This window comes from Rhincodon typus, chromosome 4 (genome assembly GCF_021869965.1).
Source record: "Rhincodon typus isolate 14 chromosome 4, sRhiTyp1.1, whole genome shotgun sequence".
Lineage (NCBI taxonomy): Eukaryota > Metazoa > Chordata > Chondrichthyes > Orectolobiformes > Rhincodontidae > Rhincodon > Rhincodon typus.
Window position 1 is genome coordinate 10154045 of NC_063335.1, and position 21591 is coordinate 10175635.

Genomic DNA, 21591 nt, shown 5'->3' on the forward strand with positions numbered 1-21591 from the left:
CATCCTGCCCTCTCTCTAGCAGGTCAAGGAAGTTGTAGCAGGACAAAACTGGTCAAGAACATCTCGATCTCCTGGGCCATGTGGAGGAGCTGATGCTCCACATAAGGAGCCAGCTGCAACTGATCCTGCAGTTGCCAATGTAACTGAGAATCTACTCTTCCGGGACAAGCAGCCCATTTGATTGGCACAACATCAACAAACATGAGCTCCCTTCACACTGACACAGTAGCAACAGTGTGTATTATTGTACAAGATGCACTTCAGAATTTCACCGAGGCTCCTTAGGTAGCACCTTCCAAACTCACAGCCACTACCATTGAGAAGGACAGAGACACATGGGAACACCATCACCTGTAAGTTCCCCTCCAAGTCACTCACCATCCTGATTTGGAAATACATCGCTGTTCCTTCTCTGTCACTGGGTCAAAATCCTGGAATTCTTCCCCTAATGTAGAAACATAGAAAATAGGAACAGGAGTAGGCCATTTGGCCCTTTGAGCCTGTTCTCCCATTCAATATAGTCATTGCTGATCATCCAAATGGGTACCCTGTTCCCACATTCACCCCTTGTCCTTTCTTTCCCTTAGCTTTAAGAACTATATCTAACACCTTCTTGAAAACATTCAATGTTTTGGCCTCAAATGCTTTCTGTGGCAGAGAATTCCAGAGGTTCACCACTCTCTGGGTTAAGAAATTTCTCCTCATCCCAGTCCTAAATGGTCTGCTCCATATCCTTCAACTGTGACCCCTGGCTTTGGACTTCCTGATGATTGGGAACAACCTAACTGTGTAATCCCTGTTCAAACTTTATAGGTTTCTATGAGATCTCCCGCACCTCATTCTTCCAATGTATTTGTGGATCTAGTTACAGCACATGGACTGTAATGGTTCAAAAAGGAAGCTCACCACCACCTTCTCAAGGGTAACTAGGGATGGGCATTAAATGCTGACACCAACATTCTATGAGTGAATAGAAAAAAACATCCTACTACTTGGCGTGATGAGCAAGCTGCAAGTCATGTGACCATAGACCTCAAGTTTCCCTCACATCAACTTGCCCCTTTGAGTTCCTATTGTTGTACACCTAAGAACCGCCTCCAATCCATCTACAGCAACAGCAGCAGGACGAAAGAGAACAACAGCACAGCTCTCGATCTGTCACGTGCTACTTGCAGCCACTAGTGCAGATAGAGCATTGCCTGGGAGTCAAAATCATCTGGAATGCGTGAACTACAGCCAGGTCCGGGTGAAGCGTTTGTGGTTGACAGCAGGTGGAGTTATAGACAAGTTCTGTTGCAGAGACTTCAGATAAGGATCTTGATGAGACACTGAGATGCAGGACACATTGGTTGTTCTGCCAGGAAACTTCCTGAAAATATCAAGGAGCAGAGAGAAGTTCAGCTCCAACTCAGCAGAGAGCACAGTGTGGGGCGTGCCTCTCGCCACAGCCTCTGCTTCATCTCCTTGCCATACTGCAGATCCAGAGAAGCCACCATGCATGTTGTAGCCTTGGTGTGGACAGGGTATTGACTCCTTTGCCCTTTCGCAGACAGGCCACTTCTCAAGCCCTTTGGACACGAGAATGCACCGATACTCTCTGGCACATCCAGAAACTCACCTCCACACCTCCCAAACCACTGCAGTCCAGTCTTACTTTGTGAGACAAAAGGCTTAAATAGATTCCCCTGCCTACAATTTCAGTAATCCTAGCAGAGGGTCCATCTTCACAGCTGATCACTGAAGAGTGGTGAACAAATACATACACAGGGTGGGTAAAAATGTGCTACCTGGTGTCACATTAGCAGCTGATTCTGACATCTGGATAGTGTCAATTCAGAGCCTTCCTGCTCCAACCCTCCTGCACTGCACCTGGGAAACATACTAAGGCTGCAGTAATAATGCTTGAGACAGCATTGCGCAACTAAATGTTTTGCTCTATTTTCTAATGACTTATTCTAAAGTTGAAATCAACATTATCAGTGCGGCAACATCCAAAGCAATTGAATAGTATAGTTGAAATTATCAAAGGCTGAACAGATTATCTCTGTAAAACTTGTTGGAGCAAGTATAGCAGTGAGTCTGCTGTAATATAATAGCTTCAGACCTCAGGAATGTCATCAAGCAGCAGCAGGAGTTTCTTCGATCATCTTTTAATCTTTTGTGCAGAGTAGCAGCTTGCTGTAACATGTCTAGGTACAAGAATCAGCAAGAACACAGCTGCACAACTCAAAGGGATGACTGATCTGCTACCTGTCGGAAGAGTAGACAAGGTGGACTGGTTCCTGTCTGGCTCACACGATATATTAAAATTCCATAGATGCTAAAGTCAAGAGGGACATCAGATGTTTTTCTGGAATGCAGTCCCCTAGTTTGCACAAAGCTACCCCCTTCAGCAAACTTTCTTTCAAAATGTGCTTCCCTTAAAATTGTATCCGTAAGCCTTGCCCTTACACATCACTAATTATGGTTATGTGAATAATATTGCACCATCTGGTTTTTAAACTAAGGGGTAAACAAACTTGCAGCAGTTTAGCGATAATTGCCTATGTACTTTCTGAAACATATCATAAACAATCATTCATTTCCCAAAGGGCTGAAGGGAGAGAAAGGTTCTTTTGGATTATTTGGACCAGTTGGCAGTAAAGGTGAAAAGGGGGAGCAGGGTACCCCAGGATTGCCAGGTAATGTCCTTTTCTTTTATGTTGACATTTTTATTTTTGTTGTTTTGTGTGTAAAGCATCACAACCTGTTTTTAATGGGAGAGGTTTTAATGACCACTATGTGGGAGTAATTTTACTGTGGCAGATATTGTGCAACCTTAATGCAACAAAAAATATCTAGCTTTGTATCAGAGCTACTGAGTTCCCATCCTCCACAGCTGGCAAGTTGTCTGTGATTATTAATGTATCATTCACTTTGTACTGGCAGGGGGCATGGAAAGAAACCATAGTCCCAAATACTTCTCCTGTTTACACGTTCCTTATACTCCGCCTGTTTCCCACTTCCTACAACCTTCAACCCTCCCTTTTCTATCCTTTAGAGTTGGAACACAGGCTAAAATAATTTTCTTTCTCAAGGGCTCTTAGAATCATAGAATCCCCACACTGTGGAAACAGGCCCTTCAGCCCAACAAGTCCACACCGAACTTCAGACCATCCCACCCAGACCCATCCCCTTATAACCCACCAAATCTACACCTCCCTGAACACTACAGACAATTTAGCACGGCCATCCACCTAACCTGCACATTTTTGGACTGTGGGAGGAAACCCACGCAGACATGGGGAGAATGTGCAAACTCCACACAGACAGTCACCCGAGGCAGGAATCGAACCCGGGTCCCTGGCACTGTGAGGCAGCAGTGCTAACCACTGAGCCACCATGCCACCCAAGAGCTTTTATTTCGGGCTTTTTTTTTCATTTTCGGGAAAACATATTGCTTTTTAAGTTATATTTTTTTCATTCTGAGCCACTCAGTTGAATTACAAACACTACAAAGCCTAAAGAGTCATCGAGGAAGTTACAGAGTTTATACTGTACAAAGAAATGCCCTCTGGTCCATCATGTCCACATTGGTCTTCAACTTCCATCAATTCTAATCTCATTTTCCAGCACTTGTTGTCTTGTGTGTTATGGTATTTCAAGTGTTCATCTAAATAGTGCTTAAATGACAAGGATTCCCACTTCTACCACCCTTTTGGGAAGTGTGTTCCAAATACTCACCATGTTCTGGGTGAAAAATGTTTTGCTCCAACCCCCTTTAAATCTTCTGCTCCTTACTTTTAAAATGTGACCTCTATTATCGATACCTCTACTAAGGGGAAATATTTCTCCCTATCTACCCTGTCTATGGCCCTCATAACTTTGTACACCTCATCAGATCCCACCTCAGGCTTCTCTACTCTAAAGAAAACAACTCCAGTCTATCTAATCTCTCTCAATAGCTGAATCGCTCCAGCCCAGGCAACATCCTGGTTCCTCTGAATCTTGTCTACACACTCTCTGGTGCAATCACAGTCTTCCTATAGAATGGCGACTATAACTTTCTTTTTATTCACTTGTGGGCTGTGGCCATGGCTGGCTGGCCAGCATTTATTGCCCATCCCCAGTTGCCCTTGAAAAGGTGATGGGGAACCGCTGCAGTCCATGTGCTGTAGGTTGACTCACAATGGCCTTAGGGACACAATTCCAGGATTTTGACCCAGCGACAGTGAAAGAATGATGATCTGTTTCCAAGTCAGGATTGCGAGTGGCTTGGAGGAGAATTTGCAGGCTGTGGCATTCCCATCTATCTGTTGCCCTTGTCCTTCTAGATGGAAGTGGTTGTGAGTTTAAAAGGTGCTGTCTGAAGATCTTTGGTGAACTTCTTCAGTGCATCTTGTAGATGGTACACACTGCTGCTACTGAGTGTCAGTGGTGGAGGGTGTGAATGCTTGTGGATGTAGTGCCAGTCAAGCGGGCTGCTTTGTCCTGGATGGTGTCAAGCTTCATGAGTGTTGTTGGGGCTGCACTCATCCAGGCAAGTGAGGAGTATTCCATCACACTCCTGACTTGTGGCTGGTAGATGGTGGACAGGCTTTGGGGAGTCAGGAGGTGAGTTACACCCTGCCATATTCTTAGCCTCTAAGAATACCAAGATGCACCAATGGTAACCCCAAGGATGTTGACAGTGGGGAATTCAGTGACGATCGCTCTACTGAATGTCAAGCAGCAGTTGGTTATATTGTCTCTTATTGGAGATGCCGAGCAATGTGTAGCGCAAGTATTACTTGCCACTTGTCAGCCTAAGCCTGGATATTGTCCAGATCTTGTTGCATTCAAATATGGGCTGCTTCACTATCTGCAGAGTCATGACTGGTGCTGAACATTGTGCAATCATCAGCAAACATCCCCACTTCTGAACTTAGAATCGACACAGTGTCCTAGCTGTGGCCTAACTAATGTTAAATTCAGCTCCATTATAATCTACTTGCTATTATATTCAGTGCCTTGACTAATAAAAGCAATTATCTCCTATGTTTTCTTAACTAGCTTATCTGACCTGTCCTGCTGCCTTCAAGGATCCACAGGCAATCACACCATTCCTGATCCTTTGTACTTCCTAGGGTCTACCATTCATTGTCTACTCCCTTGCCTTGTTATTGCTTCCACAATGGGTCACTCCACACCTTTCAGGATTAAATTCCATTTGTCACTGTTCAGCTCGTCTGACCAAACCATTTATATCATCTGGTAAAGAAAAAGAAACTGGACAGACCAATAGGCATCAGCATAGGCATGAGAACTGACACAGCAAACTCAGCTCTGTCAATCCTGAAAAGTCGTCCCTACTAACATATGGGAGCTTGTGCCAAAACTGGGAATGCTGTCCGAAGAACAGTTAAACAACAGCCTGACAGGGATATATTCATACCCATGGAATCATACATTACAGAATATGTGCTATCCACCACCATCACCATTCCTGGGTATGTCCTGTCCCACCAGCAGGGCAGACACACCATAGATGATGATACAGCAGTATACAGTCAGGAACAAGTTGACCTGGGACTGCTGAACATTGACACCCAGACCCCATGAAGTCTCATGGGATCAGATTAAAGATAAAAAGGAAATCCCCTGCTAATTACCATCTACTAATAGCCAAACACCAACCACCTTGCCCACTCAAACCTCCAAGTTGAACATCACTTGGAGGAAGCATGAGAGTGGCTAGAGTGCAGAATGTACTCTGGATGGGGGACTTCAACGTTCACCACCAAGACAGACTGTGCAGCACCTTTCCTGACCAAGCTAGGCAAGTCCTAAAATCAAAGCTGCCAGACTGGGCCTGCAGCAGATAGCAAGGGAACCAACAAGGGGCAAAAATCTACTGACTTTGTTCTCACCAATCTACCTATCACATGCACATCTGTCTGCGACAATATTGGCAGAAGTGGCCACTGCACAGTCCTTGTGGAGACAAAGTCCTTTCTTCACTTTGAAGATATCCTCCATTGCATTCTGTGGCACTATCACTGTGCTTAGAACATAGAAGATAGATGTACAGCACAGGAACAAGCCCTTCAGCCCATGATGTTGTGCTGAACATGATGTCAAATTAAGCTAATCCTTTTTTCCTGCCTTTGGTCCATATCCCTCCATTCCTTGCATATTGATGTGCTTATCTAAAAATCCCTTAACACCCCTATCCTATCTGCCTCCACCACCACCCCTTGCTGCATGTTCCACACTCCTACCACTCTTTGTGTAAAAAACTTGCCCCTCACATCTCCTTTGAACTTTCCCCCTCTTACCTTAGATGCATGCCTTCTAGTTTTAGGCATTTCAACTCCGAGAAAAAGATTCTGACTGTCAATCCTATCTGTGCATCTCAATTTTATAGACTTCTATCAAGTCTCCCCTAATTCTCTGCTGCTCCAGAGAAAACAACCTGAGTTTTTCGAGCCTCATCTTATAGATCGTACCCTCTAATCCAGGCAGCATCTAGTAAACCTCTTCTGCACTTTCTTCAAAGCTTCCACATCCTTCCGGTACTGTGGTGACCAGAATTGAATGAAATACACTAAGCAAGGTCTAACCAACGTCCTATAAAGCTGCAATATGGCATGCTGACTCTTGTACTCAATTCCCTGACCAATAAAGGCAAACATGCCATGCGCCTTCTTTACCACTCTATCTACTTGTGTGGCTACTTTCAGGAAGCTATGGACTTGAAACCCAAGATCCCTCTGCACCTGCCATTAACTGTGTACTTTTCCTTAACATTTGATCTCCCAAAGTGCAGCACCTCACACTTACCCGGATTAAACTCCACCTGCTATTTCTTGCCCATATCTGCAACTGATCTGTATCCCGCTGCATCCTTTGATAACCTTCTACACTATCCACAAGTCCACCGATCTTTGTATCGTCTGCAAACTTACTAACCCACCCATCTACATTTTCATCCAAGTCATTTATATATATCACAAACAGCAGATCCCTGTGGAACATCACTAATCACAGGCCTCCAGCCTGAAAAGCAACCTTCCACCACTACCCTCTGCCTTCTGTGGGAAAGCCAATTCTGAATCTTTACGGCCAAGTCACAGTGGTTCCCATGCATCTTAATCTTCTGGATGAGCCTACCATGTGGGACCTTGTTGAAAGCCATACTAAAATTCATGTAGACAACATCCACTATTCTACCCTCATCGATCACCTTAGTCATCTCCTCAAAAAATTCAATCAAGTTAATAAGACATGACCTGCCCTGTACAAAGTCATGCTGACTGTCCCTAACTAGGCCATGCTTTTCCAAATGCACAAAAATCCTATTCCTAAGAATTCTCTCCAGTGGCTTCCCAGTGAGACTCACTGGTCTATAGTTTCCTGGATTATCCTATTTTCTTCCTTGAACAGAGGAACAACATTATTTATTGCTTAATAGGGCAGACTTCAAACAGATCTAGCAATTTCAAGACTGGGCATCCTCAAAATGTTGTGGGTCATCGCCAGCAGCAGAATCATATTTCAAAACAATCTGCAACCTCATGGACCAGCATATCCCTCACTCCACTAATACCATCAAGCCACGGGATCAACCCTTTCTCAATGAAGAGTGCAGGATGGCAAGCCAGGAGCAGCACCATGCATATCTAAAAACGAGGTGTCCACCTTTTGTAGCTGGTGAAGGACTACCTGAGTGACAAACAGTGGAAGCAACACGCAATAAATGGGGCTAAGTGACCCCACCATCAACGGATCAGATTGAAGGTCTACAGTCCTGTCACATCTGGGCATAATGGTGGTAGACTGTTGAACACCTTATTGATGGAGGAGGATCCACAAATATTCCCATCCTCATTGATGGACGAGCCCAGTACACTAGTATAAAAGATAAAGCTGAAATTTTTGCATCCATTTTCAGCCTAAAATGCTGAGTGGGTTATCAACCTTGGCTTCCTTCTGATGTCCCCAGAATCATAGATGCTAATCTTCAACCGATTCAATTCACTCCGTGTGATATGAAGAAATGGTTGCAGGCACTGGATACTGCAAAGACAAGGGGCCCTGACAACATTCTGAAAATAGTGCTGAAGATGTGTGTTCCAGAGCCTGCTACACTACTAGCCAAGCTGTTCCAGTACAGCTACAGCACTGGAATCTACCAGTGTGGAAATTTGCCCAGTTGTGTCCTGTACTCAAAAGATAGGACAAATCTAATCTGGAATGTCTATGGTGCTCAATGAAAGAAATGGTTGAAGACCTCTATCCTGCTGGTATACAATATTATTGATCTCTGTGACCTTATGCAGTGTTCCTTGATTTGCATTACCTTGTCAATTAAAACCTCCCACCAGAGTCAAAGAGATCTATGTCACTTGTAATAGTACAGAGTTAACCTATCAGATGGTTCTGGGTCAGACATTATATGTTTGTTGTAGTAGATGGGAGTTGACAGTGTAGTACAATCTGATGTGACAACCACTATAATACCCAATAACTTGCACATGGCTCCCAAAGACTGTGTTATGAGGAGGCTTTTATTAGTATTAATGTTACAATTCTAGATCAAACTTCAATTTAATAGACCTGTAGAATTCTATCAAATTTATGTTTTGCTGATTTTCCTTTTAATTTGACAGCATAAATTTTAATTTAAATTTAATTTATTTTTTAGGTCCTTATTCAGCATACCCCGGCCTTAAAGTAAGTAGCTATTTGTTTTCCAATGCAAAGAGACACTGTTTTGATTTGTATTCTGAATAGAAATGCTGTCTTGCATGAAATATTCGTTTTGATTTAAATTGCTAGACTATTGCTGACAAAGGTTAAATTTTGTCAGAACTTGCTATCTTATACTCATCAGGGGCACTTGCAAGAATACAGATTCACAACGAACAAGGTGCTGCTGTCAAACCAAAAAGACGACACACCTATCATACAAATTTGGTATATGAATTTCAATGCCATGTAATGTACACTGTAAGCCCTAAAGTCTGGTAGATTGGATCAAACAGTATATCCCTTCATTCATTCACAACAAATAAGGTACTGACCATGCCCAACCAACCCACATTTGCAAAACTCACAACACATTAGACGTGATTCTGCGATTGTTGAATAATCCTGAGTGTGTGAAGAATTACACTGACAACCAATTTTAGGTTGTCATTCAGGCTCACATCATGGAGCATTTGCATGTACTAGAAGCTACCTCTGTTAACACACAGCCCTGTTCTGCTGTCAGAAGGAACATGTACACACAATGCACCTATTTCAGCTCAACAACGTAAGTATAAGCCATTAATTGGTTTATTTCTCAAGGCAATGCTTTGGCTAATTAAAGTTTAAACCAGGCAAGTTGGCTTTTAACAGAGCCTGGCAGTTAACTGCAAGTCATCAGTAACTGGTGAATTCTTCATGGCACACTTTCATCAATCAGATTCCACTTGCTCTCATACAGTGTCATTATTGGTTTTCCCCTTAACTTAGTTTTCTTGCAAATTTTTCAATTATGCTCAAGTTCAATATTACCAAACAACTACTTGCTAGAGCCTTTGATTTATGTTAAAAGAAAACTTCCAAACAACAGGCAGGAAAAAGGTGGGTAAAGGGATAAAATCCTGAAAACAGCAGTTCAGCCCCAAGCTGCTGTATTCTAGGCCATCAGAATGTTAACAGTAATATCACTGTTAACAACTGACTTGTAGAGGCAGGAGGCTCATGAATCTGAGTCCTACAATGCCATTAGGATTCCAGTGTTATTTGAAGGGTGACAGCAGAGATCAGCAAGTTGGCCAAGTTAGTAATTAATCATTGTGCAGAAATTCAGAGGACTAGAGTCTAAAAGAGGAAACATCACTCACACTGTGGGTTGTGATTCCATGATTACTCATGGCTTTCAGTTATGCTCTTTAGTTTGAAAAAAAGACGAGGCTAATTATTTCTGCTGTTGGAGTAAGAGAGAGGAAGAGGCAGAACCACAATGAGCAAGGGCATCCTGTGAGCTGTACACAAGTCAGCAGAAGAAGATCTGACTCTCTTTACATAGTGTACCAATGGAGGATTAGTTTCAGAGAAGCTTTGCTCGATAAGGACCTGACTGAGGAGCAATATTCCACATTGTCATGGCAGATGCAGCCTGCTGTAAGGAGACTTCATAGCTGCTGGACCTCCACAAAAGTTCAAGCCAGTAGATCCCAGAACACTCCACTTATTCAAAAGCTATATTCACTGTGCTGATCGCACAACAACAAGTTTACCAATCTTAGAGGTGTTGTTTCGAATGTGTCACTTGCTTTTATATACTACTTGTTCTGCCACCAACTAAATTATTTAGCCCATAGAGAAATGATTTCACATCTTTTATGTTACTTGAAAGTTTGACTATGGGTTATTTGTTTCTCAATCATTGGAAAATCAGCTGCACTGAGCTTTGATAACTACCTCAAAACATTTTTGTCTTTTGACTTTTAAAGGGTGAGAAAGGAGATACTGGTGTGATGGGTCAGAAAGGAGAAAAGGGAGAATCAAGTGGTGGATTTTTCCTGTCACATTTGCCTGGGCCACCAGGACCCATTGGACCTCATGGGAGACCTGGACCAGTGGTAAGCAGTTCAGAAAGAAAATTATCTTTACCCAATTAATCATCTCCAACAAGAGAGAATCTAACCATTACCTTTTGACGTTCAATGGTAAATTCCTAACTATCAACATCCTGGGGTTACTATTGACCAGAAGTTGAACTGGACCATTCATAAATACAGTAACTATAAGAGTAGACCATAAGCTAGGAATTCTGTGGTGAGTAACTCACCTCCTACCTCTGCAATGCATGATCACCGCCTACAAGGCACAAGTCAGGAGTGTGAGAAAATACTCTCAACTTGCCTTGAGGGTGCAGTTCCTTCAACATTTTAGAAGCTTAACACAATTCAGGACAAAACTTCCAGCTTGAGTGGTACTTCAGCCACTTCCTTCAATATTCATTCCCTTCACCAGCAACATACAGACACAGCAACCATCACAAAATGTACTGTAGAACTTCAGTAACTCAGATTAAAAGGCCAGTTAGAGACTGGCAATAAATGTTGTCCTAACTAGCAACATCTTTATCCTATGGAAAAAAAACCCTTATTGTTGCTCAGTAAAATGTACATTATGACAGAACTTAACAATATTAAATACATTAAAAACCCTGTACATGTGTTATGTTATTTACCTTGTTATTGCATAGAAGCAGGTATTTGACCTATCAATTTGATGGTAGCATTATAGCCACATGAGCACCTTTTAGAAAGAATTCGTTGATTTTGCATCAACAAGATTTCGAGCCATCATTTGTGTAAAGAAATTTCTTCCAACGTCCTCTTTAACTCTTAGTGATTTTTCTTCTTTTTGTCTCCTCTACTAATCAGCTTGCAGATTAAAAAGTTCCTCACTTTTTTGACCTTTTCATTATCTGTCCACATCTTGATGGTCTCAATCAGATTGCCTCTTTGATTTTCTTGTGCCAAGTCCTAACTTTTCAAGGATCCCCTCCATAACAGTAATACTGTCATCTCATTAACGTTTCAGTGAATCAGCTCTGCACTTTCCCTATTGCTTTACTCCTTCCCAGGAAGTCACCCACTGCTTCACACCACTACCTGACGGTTCAGAGTGAAGACGTGTAAGCAGTAAGCCGAAAGGATTTTGATTTTGTGAATAGTGTTCCACTTTCCTCCTTCCCACAGGGACCTAAGGGTGAATCTGTTGTAGGACCAATGGGGCCACCAGGCCTACCTGGCCCTCCAGGATCTCCAGGTTATGGGATTATGGGTCCTCGAGGCCGCCCAGGGCCCCCAGGACCTCCAGGAATTCCAGGAGTCTTTGGATCAGGTAAGCCCACATGGAAATATTTGTTGTCATTGTTGGAGCTTAAAAATTTGAGATCCGCAGAAACCCTCATAGTATGAAGGCCACTTTGGTACCAGTGTTAACCCTGAGTAGTTTTAAGACAAGTGTTGAACGCTTTTCTGCAACACTACTCATTTCCAAGCAGGAAGCAATGTTCACTTTATAAATGGGTTCTACTTACCTTACAGCTGTTGCACTACCTGGACCTCCAGGACCTCCAGGACCACCAGGACAAGGGAGCAGTGGCAGTGCTGTAAGTGAGAGGAGAAACTACAGATAATGCTGAACTAATCCATGCAAAAACTGATCATGTGTAAAGGAGGGTGTGGCATTTGTGTCCGACAGAGTTACTGTCGCTCCTTTTTGTATTGGGATGAAAATATTGGACTGCACAACCATGGTTTCCTTATGTGTGTGACTGAGGATGGTTCCAAGTCAGGGACACAAAAATTGGAAAGCTTGCTCTAATGCAATTGGAGTCAAACTCCTGGAATGTCACATGGTCATTTCTAAGCAGGTCTGTAGACTTTGTGATGCTCAGTCCTTGACTGTGTTGATCTCACTTTCCAGGAAAGGTGAGAGGGCTGTCCTTTTGAGAAATTGCATGGAATTGGCCTAGACTGTGGAATTTAGAATAGTGAGGTGATCTCATTGTCTCTCAGAGGGCGTGATAAAATAGGCGCTAAGAAGTTGTTTCTCCGTGGCTGGAGACTAGGAGGTCATGGCCTCAGAATAAGAGATTAGTTACTTAAGACTGACTTGAGGAAAAATATTTCCAATCAGAAGGTTGTTAGTCTTTGGAGGTCTCCCGCCTAGAGGACTACAGATGCTCAAAAAACGAGTATTTTCAAAGCTGAGATGTTGTAGATCTTTGGGCAGTAGAGGATTTAAGGGATATGGAGATCGGACAGGAAAATGAAGATAAGGTGGACGTTCAGCAATGATTTTATTCAATAGTGGATCAGCTTCAATGAATCAAATAGCTAATATTCACTCTTATTTCTCAATTTTCTTGTCATAGGATTACATTGAAGGTTATGGCAGCTCCTGAGAAAATCTCTTCACTTAGTCCCACTCTACTTTTTTGCCCCATTACAACAGTGAGGGGATTGGACAAAGTCAGCGTGAATTTACAAAAAGAAAATCATGCTTGACAAATCTATTGGAATTAATCAGAGAAACAAGTGAATGTGGTTTACTTGGACTTTCAGAAGGCTTTTCATAAAATCCCACATAAAGGAACAGGAAAGGAGCAGTCACTTTATTGGTAGTTTTCTATAGACCCTCCCAATAGCATCAGAGATATTAAGTACAGATTGGGAGGCAGATTTTGGAAAGGTGCAGAAGTAATAGGGTTGTTGTCATGGGTGACTTCAATTTCCCTAATATGGACTGGAACCTCCTAAGTGCAAATAGGTTGGATGGAGCAGATTTTGTCAGGTTTTGTCAGAAATCCAGTAAGTAGATAGGTCGACTAGAGGAGAGGCCATATTGGATTTAGCGCTTGGCAATGAACCAGCCCAGGTGTCAGATCTCTCGTTGGGAGAGCGTTTCGGTGATAGTGATCACAACTCCCTGATCTTGACTGTAGTCATGGAGAGAGACAGGAGCAGATGGTATGGGAAAGTGTTTAATTGGGGGAGGGGGAATTACAATGCTATTAGGCAAGAACTGCAGAGCATAAATTGGGAACAGATGTTCTCAGGGAAATGCACAACAGAAATGTGGAGGTTGTTTAGGCAGCACTTGCCTCGAGTACTGGATAGATTTGTCCCACTGAGGAAAGGAAGGGATGGTAAGGTGAAGGAACCTTGGATGACAAGACATGTGGAACATCTAGTCAAGAGGAAGAAGGAAGCTTACTTAATGTTGAGGAAGCAAGGATTGGACAGGGCTCTAGAGGTCTACAAGGTAGCCAAGAAGGAACTGAAGAATGGACTTAGGAGAGCTAGAAGGGGGTATGAGAAAACCTTGGTGGGTAGGATTAAGGAAAACCCCAGGGTGTTCTATACTTACGCAAGGAACTAGAGGATGGCCAGAGTGAGGGTAAGGTCGGTCAAGGATAGTGGAGGGAACTTGTGCGTGGAGTCGGAGGAAGTAAGGGAGGTCCTTAATGAATACTTTGCTTCAGTATTCACCAGTGAGAGGGGCCTTGATGTTTGTGAGGACAGCGTGAAACAGACTGATATGCTTGAGCAGGTTGATGTTAGGAAGGAGGAAGTGCTGGAAATTTTGAAAAACATGAGGATAGATAAGTCCCCTGGGTCAGACGGGATATACCCAAGGTTACTACGGGAAGCAAGGGAAGAGATTGATGCCCCTTTGGCAATAATCTTTGTGTCCTCACTGTCCACTGGTGTAGTACCAGAAGATTGGAGAGTGGCAAATGTTATTCCCTTGTTCAAGTAAGGGAATAGGGATAATCCTGGAAATTTCAGACTGGCCAGTCTTACTTCTGTGGTGGGCAAATTATTGGAGACGATTCTGAGAGATAGTATTTACGATTATTTGGAAAAGCACAGTTTGATTAGAAATAGTCAGCATGGCTTTGTGGGGGGCAGGTCATGCCTCACAAGCCTTATTGAATTCTTTGAGGATGTGACAAAACACATTGATGAAGGCAGAGCAGTGGATGTGGTGTATATGGATTTTAACAAGGCATTTGATAAGGTTCCCCATGGTAGATTCATTCAGAAAGTAAGGAGGCATGGGATTCAGGGAAATTTGGCTGTCTGGATACAAAACTGGCTGCCCAATAGAAGACAGAGGGTGGTAGAAGATGGAAAGTATTCAGCCTGGAGCTCGGTGACCAGTGGTGTGATGCAGGGATCTGTTCTGGGACCTCCGCTCTTTGTGATCTTTATAATATGACTTGGATGAGGAAGTGGAAGGGTGGATTAGTAAGTTTGCCGATGACACGAAGGTTGGTGGAGTTGTGGATAGTGTGGAGGGCTGTTGTAGGTTGCAACGGGACATTGACAGGATGCAGAGCTGGGCAAAGAAGTGGCAGATGGAACTCAACCCAGAAAAGTGTGTAGTGTGATTCGTTCTGGAAGGTCGAATTTGAATGCAGAATACAGGGTTAATGGTAGGATTCTTGGCAGTGTGGAGGAACAGAGGGATCTTGGGGTCCACGTCTATAGATCCCTCAAAGTCGTTACCCAAGTTGATAGGGTTGTAAAGAAGGCATATGGTGTGTTGGCTTTCATTGGGAGGGGGAATTGAGTTTAAGAGCCGCAAAATTATGCTGCAGCTCTATAAAACCCTGGTTAGACCACACTTGGAATATTGTGTTCAGTTCTGGTCACCTCATTATAGGAAGGATTTGGAAGCTTTAGAGACGATGCAGTGGAGATTTACCAGGATGCAGCCTGGACTGGAAGGCAGGTCTTATGAGGAAAGGCTGAGGGAGTTAGGGCTTTTCTCACTGGAGTGAAGAAGGATGAGAGGTGACTTGAGAGACGTTTACAAGATGACGAGAGGCATAGATAGAGTGGATAGTCAGAGACTTTTTCCCAGGGCAGAAATGACTATTACGAGGGGGCATAATGTTAAGGTGATTGGAGGAAGGTAAAGGGGAGATGTCAGAGGTAGATTCTTTACACAGAGAATGGTGGGTGTGTGGAAATGTGCTGCTGGCAGTGGTATTGGATTTGGATACATTAGGGACATGTAAGCGACTCTTGGATAGGCACATGGATGATAGTAATATGTAGGGTTGTTCGATCTTTGAGTAGGATAATAGGTCGGCACAACATTGTGGGCTGAAGGGCCTGTACTGTGCTACACTGTTCTATGTTCTATGTTCTATGTTCTACATAAGAGACGAGCATGTTAAAATTAAACACGTGGAGATGGGGGTAGTGTACTGACATGGACAGAGATCTGGATGGCAGACAGGACACAAAGAATGAGAATAAACAGGTCATTTTCTGAATGCTGGACAATTCCCAGTGAGGTACCACAGGGATCAGTGTTTGGACCCCAACTATTCACAATATATTCTCATGATTTAGATGAGGAAAGTAAATGTAATATACAAGGTGTAGCAGGCAGGGAAGAAGGCAAATGGTATGTTGGCCTTCATAGTGGGTGGATTTGAGTACAGGAGCAGAAATGTCTTTCTGTAATTGTACAGGGCTTTGACGAGACCACATCCGTAGGATTTTTTGCAGTTTTGGTCTCCTCATCTGAGGAAAGATGTCTGGCTGTGTACAGAGTGCAACAAAGGCTTACCAGACTGATTCCTGGGATGGCAGCACTGAGGTAGGGGATAGGCTGGACTGGTTAGAAATTTCATTCTTTGGAGTTTAGAAGAATTTTTGTGGGGACAGAGAAAGTCTTTGGCTTACCCAAGATAGCACGGAGTCCCAGTTTTGGAAATTCCCCACTCCAACTGGACCCTATCTGCAATTGGAACCCACCAATTTTCAAAACAGCATGGGGGCAACTGAGAAAGGTTGTGCTTTGTGCACTAATGGCTCACAGAGGCAATTGTACATGTTGAAGTGCAACTGGATTCAAATAGATCCAATTGTACTTTGACGATGTCCAAAACATGACTTGTGCGCTGGTTTAAAACCTTGTAGAAGGTTTAAAGCTGGTGGGGGTATTTAGAGGAGGGGGTCCCCCTGTGGTTAGGTGCAGGGATAGTCTTGAGGAGAGGTAAAGAGCAGTTTGTAGAGCCAGGGATTTTCATAGCTCTGCATTCGAATGAAAATTCAAGCCTTATTATTGAATGTGAGTCCATTAAATTTTCAGGCAGTGCGTCTAACACCATCAAAAGTCACTGCATAGAAAAAAAACTCCCCATCTCATCTCTAGTTTTTTTTCTAATTATCTTCAATCTGTATTTTCTAATTACCAACTCTTCAACCCTGGAAACAGTACAAAGCTTTTCATGATTTTGAACACAATTAAAACTTCCTTTTATCATCACTGATCTAAGGTAACAAGCCTGATTTCTCTAATCACTCCACATAACTGAAGCCTGTTGTCAATCTCAATAACTTTGATCTGCAATGTTTTCAAGACCTTAACTTATTCAGTGTACATCACAATGTTGGAGCTTGACCAGATTTTTACAGAAGTTTTGCATAACTTTCTTTCTGTTGTGATATATACTTCTGTTATAAAACTGGGATCTCAAGTACATTTTGAAAAACCTTCTTAACTTGTCCTGTCATCCTTAAAGATTTATATAGATACATCTCCCATTCTCTCTGTTCGTGGAAGGACAAGGCCACAGGGGACTTTGAGCACTGATGGGAATTTTGAATTTGAGGTATTGGTGGATCAGGAGCCATACAAATCAATGAGTAGGGCTGATAGTGAATGGAACATAAATGGGAGTTATGATACACGTAGCATTTTATAGAGTCATAGAGCCATACAGCACGGGAAAATAGACCCTTCAGTCCAACTCATCCACATTGACTAAACTAAACTAGTCCCATTTGCCTGCATTTGCCCCATATCCCTCTAAATCCTTCCTGTTGATGTACCTGTCCAAATGTCTTTTAAATGTTGTAACTGTACCTGTATCTACCACTTCCTCTGCCAGTTCATTCCACACACGAAAAAGTTGCCCCTTAGGTGCCTTTTAAATCTTTCTCCTCTCACCTTAAAAATATACCCTCTAGTTTTGAACTCCCCTACCCCCGGGAAAAGACCTCCACTATTCACCCTAACTATGCCCCTCATGATCTTATAAACCTATATAAGGTCACCCCTCAACCTCCTATATTCCAGAGAAAAAAGCCCCAGCCTAACCAGCCTCTCCTTATAACTCAAAATCTCCGCTCCTGAGATCACCTGAACTTTGCAGGGGGTAGTAATTATTATCCTTACCACACACTGATGCTGTAAGTTTCTTCGGCCTGGAATTTTTGAAGCTTCTTAAGAGACTTTTGTATGTAATTCTATGTATTATTGTTATCACGTACGTTAAATGAAATTATTTTCCATCCTATAAAGCCTATTTTCTTTAGTCAATCTTGCAAAATGTTTCCAAATTTCAAATATGGTGACAGTTTATAAACCTTGTTTATTTCATGTACTGAATAGGTAAAAGTGTTCAACAACATGGAGCTTATGCATAAATCAACCCATTCAGTGACTGAAGGCTCCTTAGGCTATATTAACAACAGGGGGGACCTTTACATTCGAGTTTACAATGGCTGGAGAAAGCTCCAGGTAAGTATCTATTTCGGAACTCTAATTCTCGAATTTACTGTTGGATCAGAGTTTTTAAAAGTTTTGTTTTAATGTTTCTGTTGCCAGCTTGGTGATCTGATTCCTGCCCCTGCTGATGAACCATATCGTTCAACTAACTTGATCTCAGTAAGAACTTCTAACTTATCTTTAAATTTAAGGTGAAACATGGAAATTGTTTCAAACAGGTTTATGACTTGTATGTCTTTTTGTACATCAGGCATCAAACTCATTCTCAGTGATAAATGGTCAGAAGCCAGCGGTAAGTTAATTTATTTCTGAATGTTGCAGCTCATAGTTGTAAAAATTAACCACTAGGAATTGGTTGTAAATCTGAAAATTGGTCAGCATCTGATTCTAAGTGGCACAGCGCAGGAAATGGACATAAGGTTAATATCTGTTTGTTGTGAATGTTATAATACTTACTCAACAAGCTAGTCAATCTACAGACAAATTGATAACTGCCTACAGCACTCGGGTTGTGGCTGGTTTATCGAGCTGACTCGTTTGCATACTGTTAGTAAGGTGGTGTGTTTCTTCCAACTTTGTTCATTTAATAATCACAAAAGTATTGTCCACGTACCTGACCCATAGATCCAGCCTTATTAACAGTATATTCACCGGGATCTAGTTTAGTAGGGAAGAGGAGAACAACAATCGACTCCCGTATCAAGACATAATGGTGGAACGAACAAACGGTGAATTCTTTACCAGTGTATACAGAAAGACTACACACACAGACCAAATCCTGAATAACAACAGTAACCACCCCAGAGTCCACAAATAAAGCTGTGTCAAGACTCTGTTTAAACAAGCAATAACACACTGCAAAACCGTGGAGCTACGCAAAAACGAAGAGGAACACCTATACAACGTCTATACAAACAATGGGTATCCTAACAGCTACATCCACCGATGGCTGGGAAATAAACAACACCAGGAAGATACTGTACGCCCCAACTCACTGGCCACCCTACCCTATATTAGAAACATATTGGAACTGACCACAAGACTCCTATGACCTCTTGAAATAATGATAGCGCACAGACCAACAGCTACACTTCACCAGCTACTCTCAAAGACAAAAGACCCTGTACCCACAATGAGCAGATCAAATGTGATATACGAAATATCACGCAGCAACTGCGAGAAGTAATATATAGGACAGACAGGCAGGAAACCCACCATTGGGATACGTGAACAACAACTCACAGCAAAATGGCACGACCAACTCTCCCTCGTTTCAATGCACTCCAACATAAATGGACATCAGTGTGTCTGGGACAAAGTAACAGAACTAGGACAAGCGAGACAAAGACAAGCACGAGAATTCCTGGAAGCCTGGTTTTCCACCACCGGTGCCATAGACAATCATGTTAAAATAGACACCATCTACATACCACTACGGTGCAAAACTGGAAACAGAACTACGCACCATGACAGACCGGACCATATAAATTCAGAACAGGACAGAACAACAGCTCTTCAAGGGAGGTTAGACAGCACTAAGATGTCACCTAGAAGGGGGACAAAACGTTTGCACGAAAACCAGTCGGCTTGGCAAACCAACCAACAACATAGTTATGATCCATATGTTAATGGACTATCTAATTTGGGCAGAGAAAATTAATTTTATGCCCTGAAAACAATCTGTCATTTTGTCATTCGAGGCTTACAATGAGATGTGACTCTTTTGAGACATTTAACTTTTATTTTGAAAGCTAAACATATTGGAATTGGAGGGTCAATAGAAAATCATACCTATGTTGCGTTGTGGTTCCTTGTTATGTTTGCTCAGCAGCGGCCTGGGCCTTTCTACCAGGAATGTGGCCTTGGGGAAATGACTACATTGATTTGGCTGCATCACTGTGTGGAGGAGTAAGGCACAGTTGCCAGGCCTTTGTTACTTGTGAGAGTGAAAATTGTGCGCCAAACTTTTGAGGTGGAGTAGCAAAAAATATCCCCAGGATGGGTATGCTGATGATGGTTTACATTATTTTTCTTGTGTGTTTCACTCTCTTCCCAGTAAAGCAATGGAGAAATCCCTGAGGAATGTCCACACCCTTACATTTTACTGGAAGCTGTGGCTTAGAAAATTAACTTAGTGCAACTAAGATGAAGTGGAAAGCCTAGTGTTATTTTTAAGGGGATCTTGGTTACTGCTTTGGATTATGGATTTGTTATTGCACATTTTAACCTGAACCTTCCTTTCTGTTTCCTTTAAGTTGCACTTGGTTGCTTTAAACACGCCCCTGTCTGGCAACATGCGGGGTATTCGTGGGGCTGACTTCCAGTGCTTCCAGCAAGCTCGAGCAATGGGCTCAGTTTCAACCTACCGAGCTTTCCTATCTTCTCAGCTCCAAGATTTATATACAATAGTGAGGAAAGCTGACAGACAAAACATGCCCATTGTCAACCTAAAGGTAAAAACGCATATAATGGGTGCTGTCTTTGAATAAATAGTTATCTCTCAATTTCTATTGTTACTTGAATATAAAGGGAGAAAAATATTGATTAAATTTCTTCCAGAAAATGATTTTGTTCAGAATTTGTTTGAGCTTACGGACAAATAGTTATGGATGGCAATCTCAAGAATAACTTGGCATTTCAAGGAGATCTGTGTTACTGACTGAGGCGGTAAATTTTCCAGTGTGAATTTTCCCATTGTTACCTTACTGCAAATTAAATATAGGTTTGTAGATTTACATTGGTTAATAGGGCTTGATTTTCATTCATTCAAAACATTACCACTTGCCCAGAATTAAGATCAGGCTTAATATGACTCAGGAGGTTGGTAGAGTCAATGGATTTTGATTGGAATTGCTCAGTGATGATGTTCGAATCAGATGGTAAGGTAAGTCTGATAGATTTCCTTCCCTAAAGGAGATAATTTAGGTATTTAACTACTTGTTCACTTTTATTTCCAGGTTTTTGAGTTGAGTTTAAATGGGGTGACACTTGAACTCTGATCCTCTTGATCATTAGTCCAAACCTCTGATTACTAGTCTGTTATTTCTTAATGAGTGTAATTAGGTAACTAAAGTGAGAGAACTAGTAAAGGATGGGCTTACGAATGGAGGTAAATTGGGCTATAGTAGGCAAAACAAAGCATTGATCAACAAGTGATGCTTTTGGCACTCTAATAGAGAGGCCGAAAATAAATGGATTGATTTTGAGATCTTCAAGAATATGGCTAAATGTTCAAATTGCATTCTCTGCTAGCAAGGCTTGGTGCCAGTTTCAAAATGTTAACAAGTGCTGAAATGAGAAAATTTGAAAAGCAATTTGCAATGGTCATCAGACGATGTTGTTGAATTAGGTTTGTAGCAGGTGTCATACGAAGATCTTGAGGATTGGTTGCAGTGGTTAAATGGTCTGACTATGATCACGTTGCCACTAAATAGGCTTGTTTCAAATTTGTTCTTGGTACATAAAAGTCTTAACAAAGCTGTACGTAGTGCCAATGCCCAGTGGACTGGAGTAATGCATAGA

General features: G+C 42.2%; 1 protein-coding gene across 5 annotated transcripts in view; it reads left to right on the forward strand.

Moving 5' to 3' along the window:
* The window catches only part of LOC109936498 (collagen alpha-1(XV) chain-like), a 224713-nt gene that overhangs the window by 196555 nt on the left and 6567 nt on the right, over positions 1–21591 (forward strand). For 3 of the 5 annotated variants that reach the window (XM_048595697.1, XM_048595695.1, XM_048595696.1), the window contains 9 exons: positions 2592–2681; positions 8666–8694; positions 10467–10595; positions 11724–11868; positions 12075–12139; positions 17953–18081; positions 18169–18228; positions 18320–18361; positions 20325–20522. In XM_048595697.1, coding sequence (XP_048451654.1) covers positions 2592–2681; positions 8666–8694; positions 10467–10595; positions 11724–11868; positions 12075–12139; positions 17953–18081; positions 18169–18228; positions 18320–18361; positions 20325–20522 — 887 coding nt within the window. The remainder of the gene's footprint in view (positions 1–2591; positions 2682–8665; positions 8695–10466; positions 10596–11723; positions 11869–12074; positions 12140–17952; positions 18082–18168; positions 18229–18319; positions 18362–20324; positions 20523–21591) is intronic. The other 2 variants (XM_048595698.1, XM_048595699.1) reach the window with 1 other exon arrangement.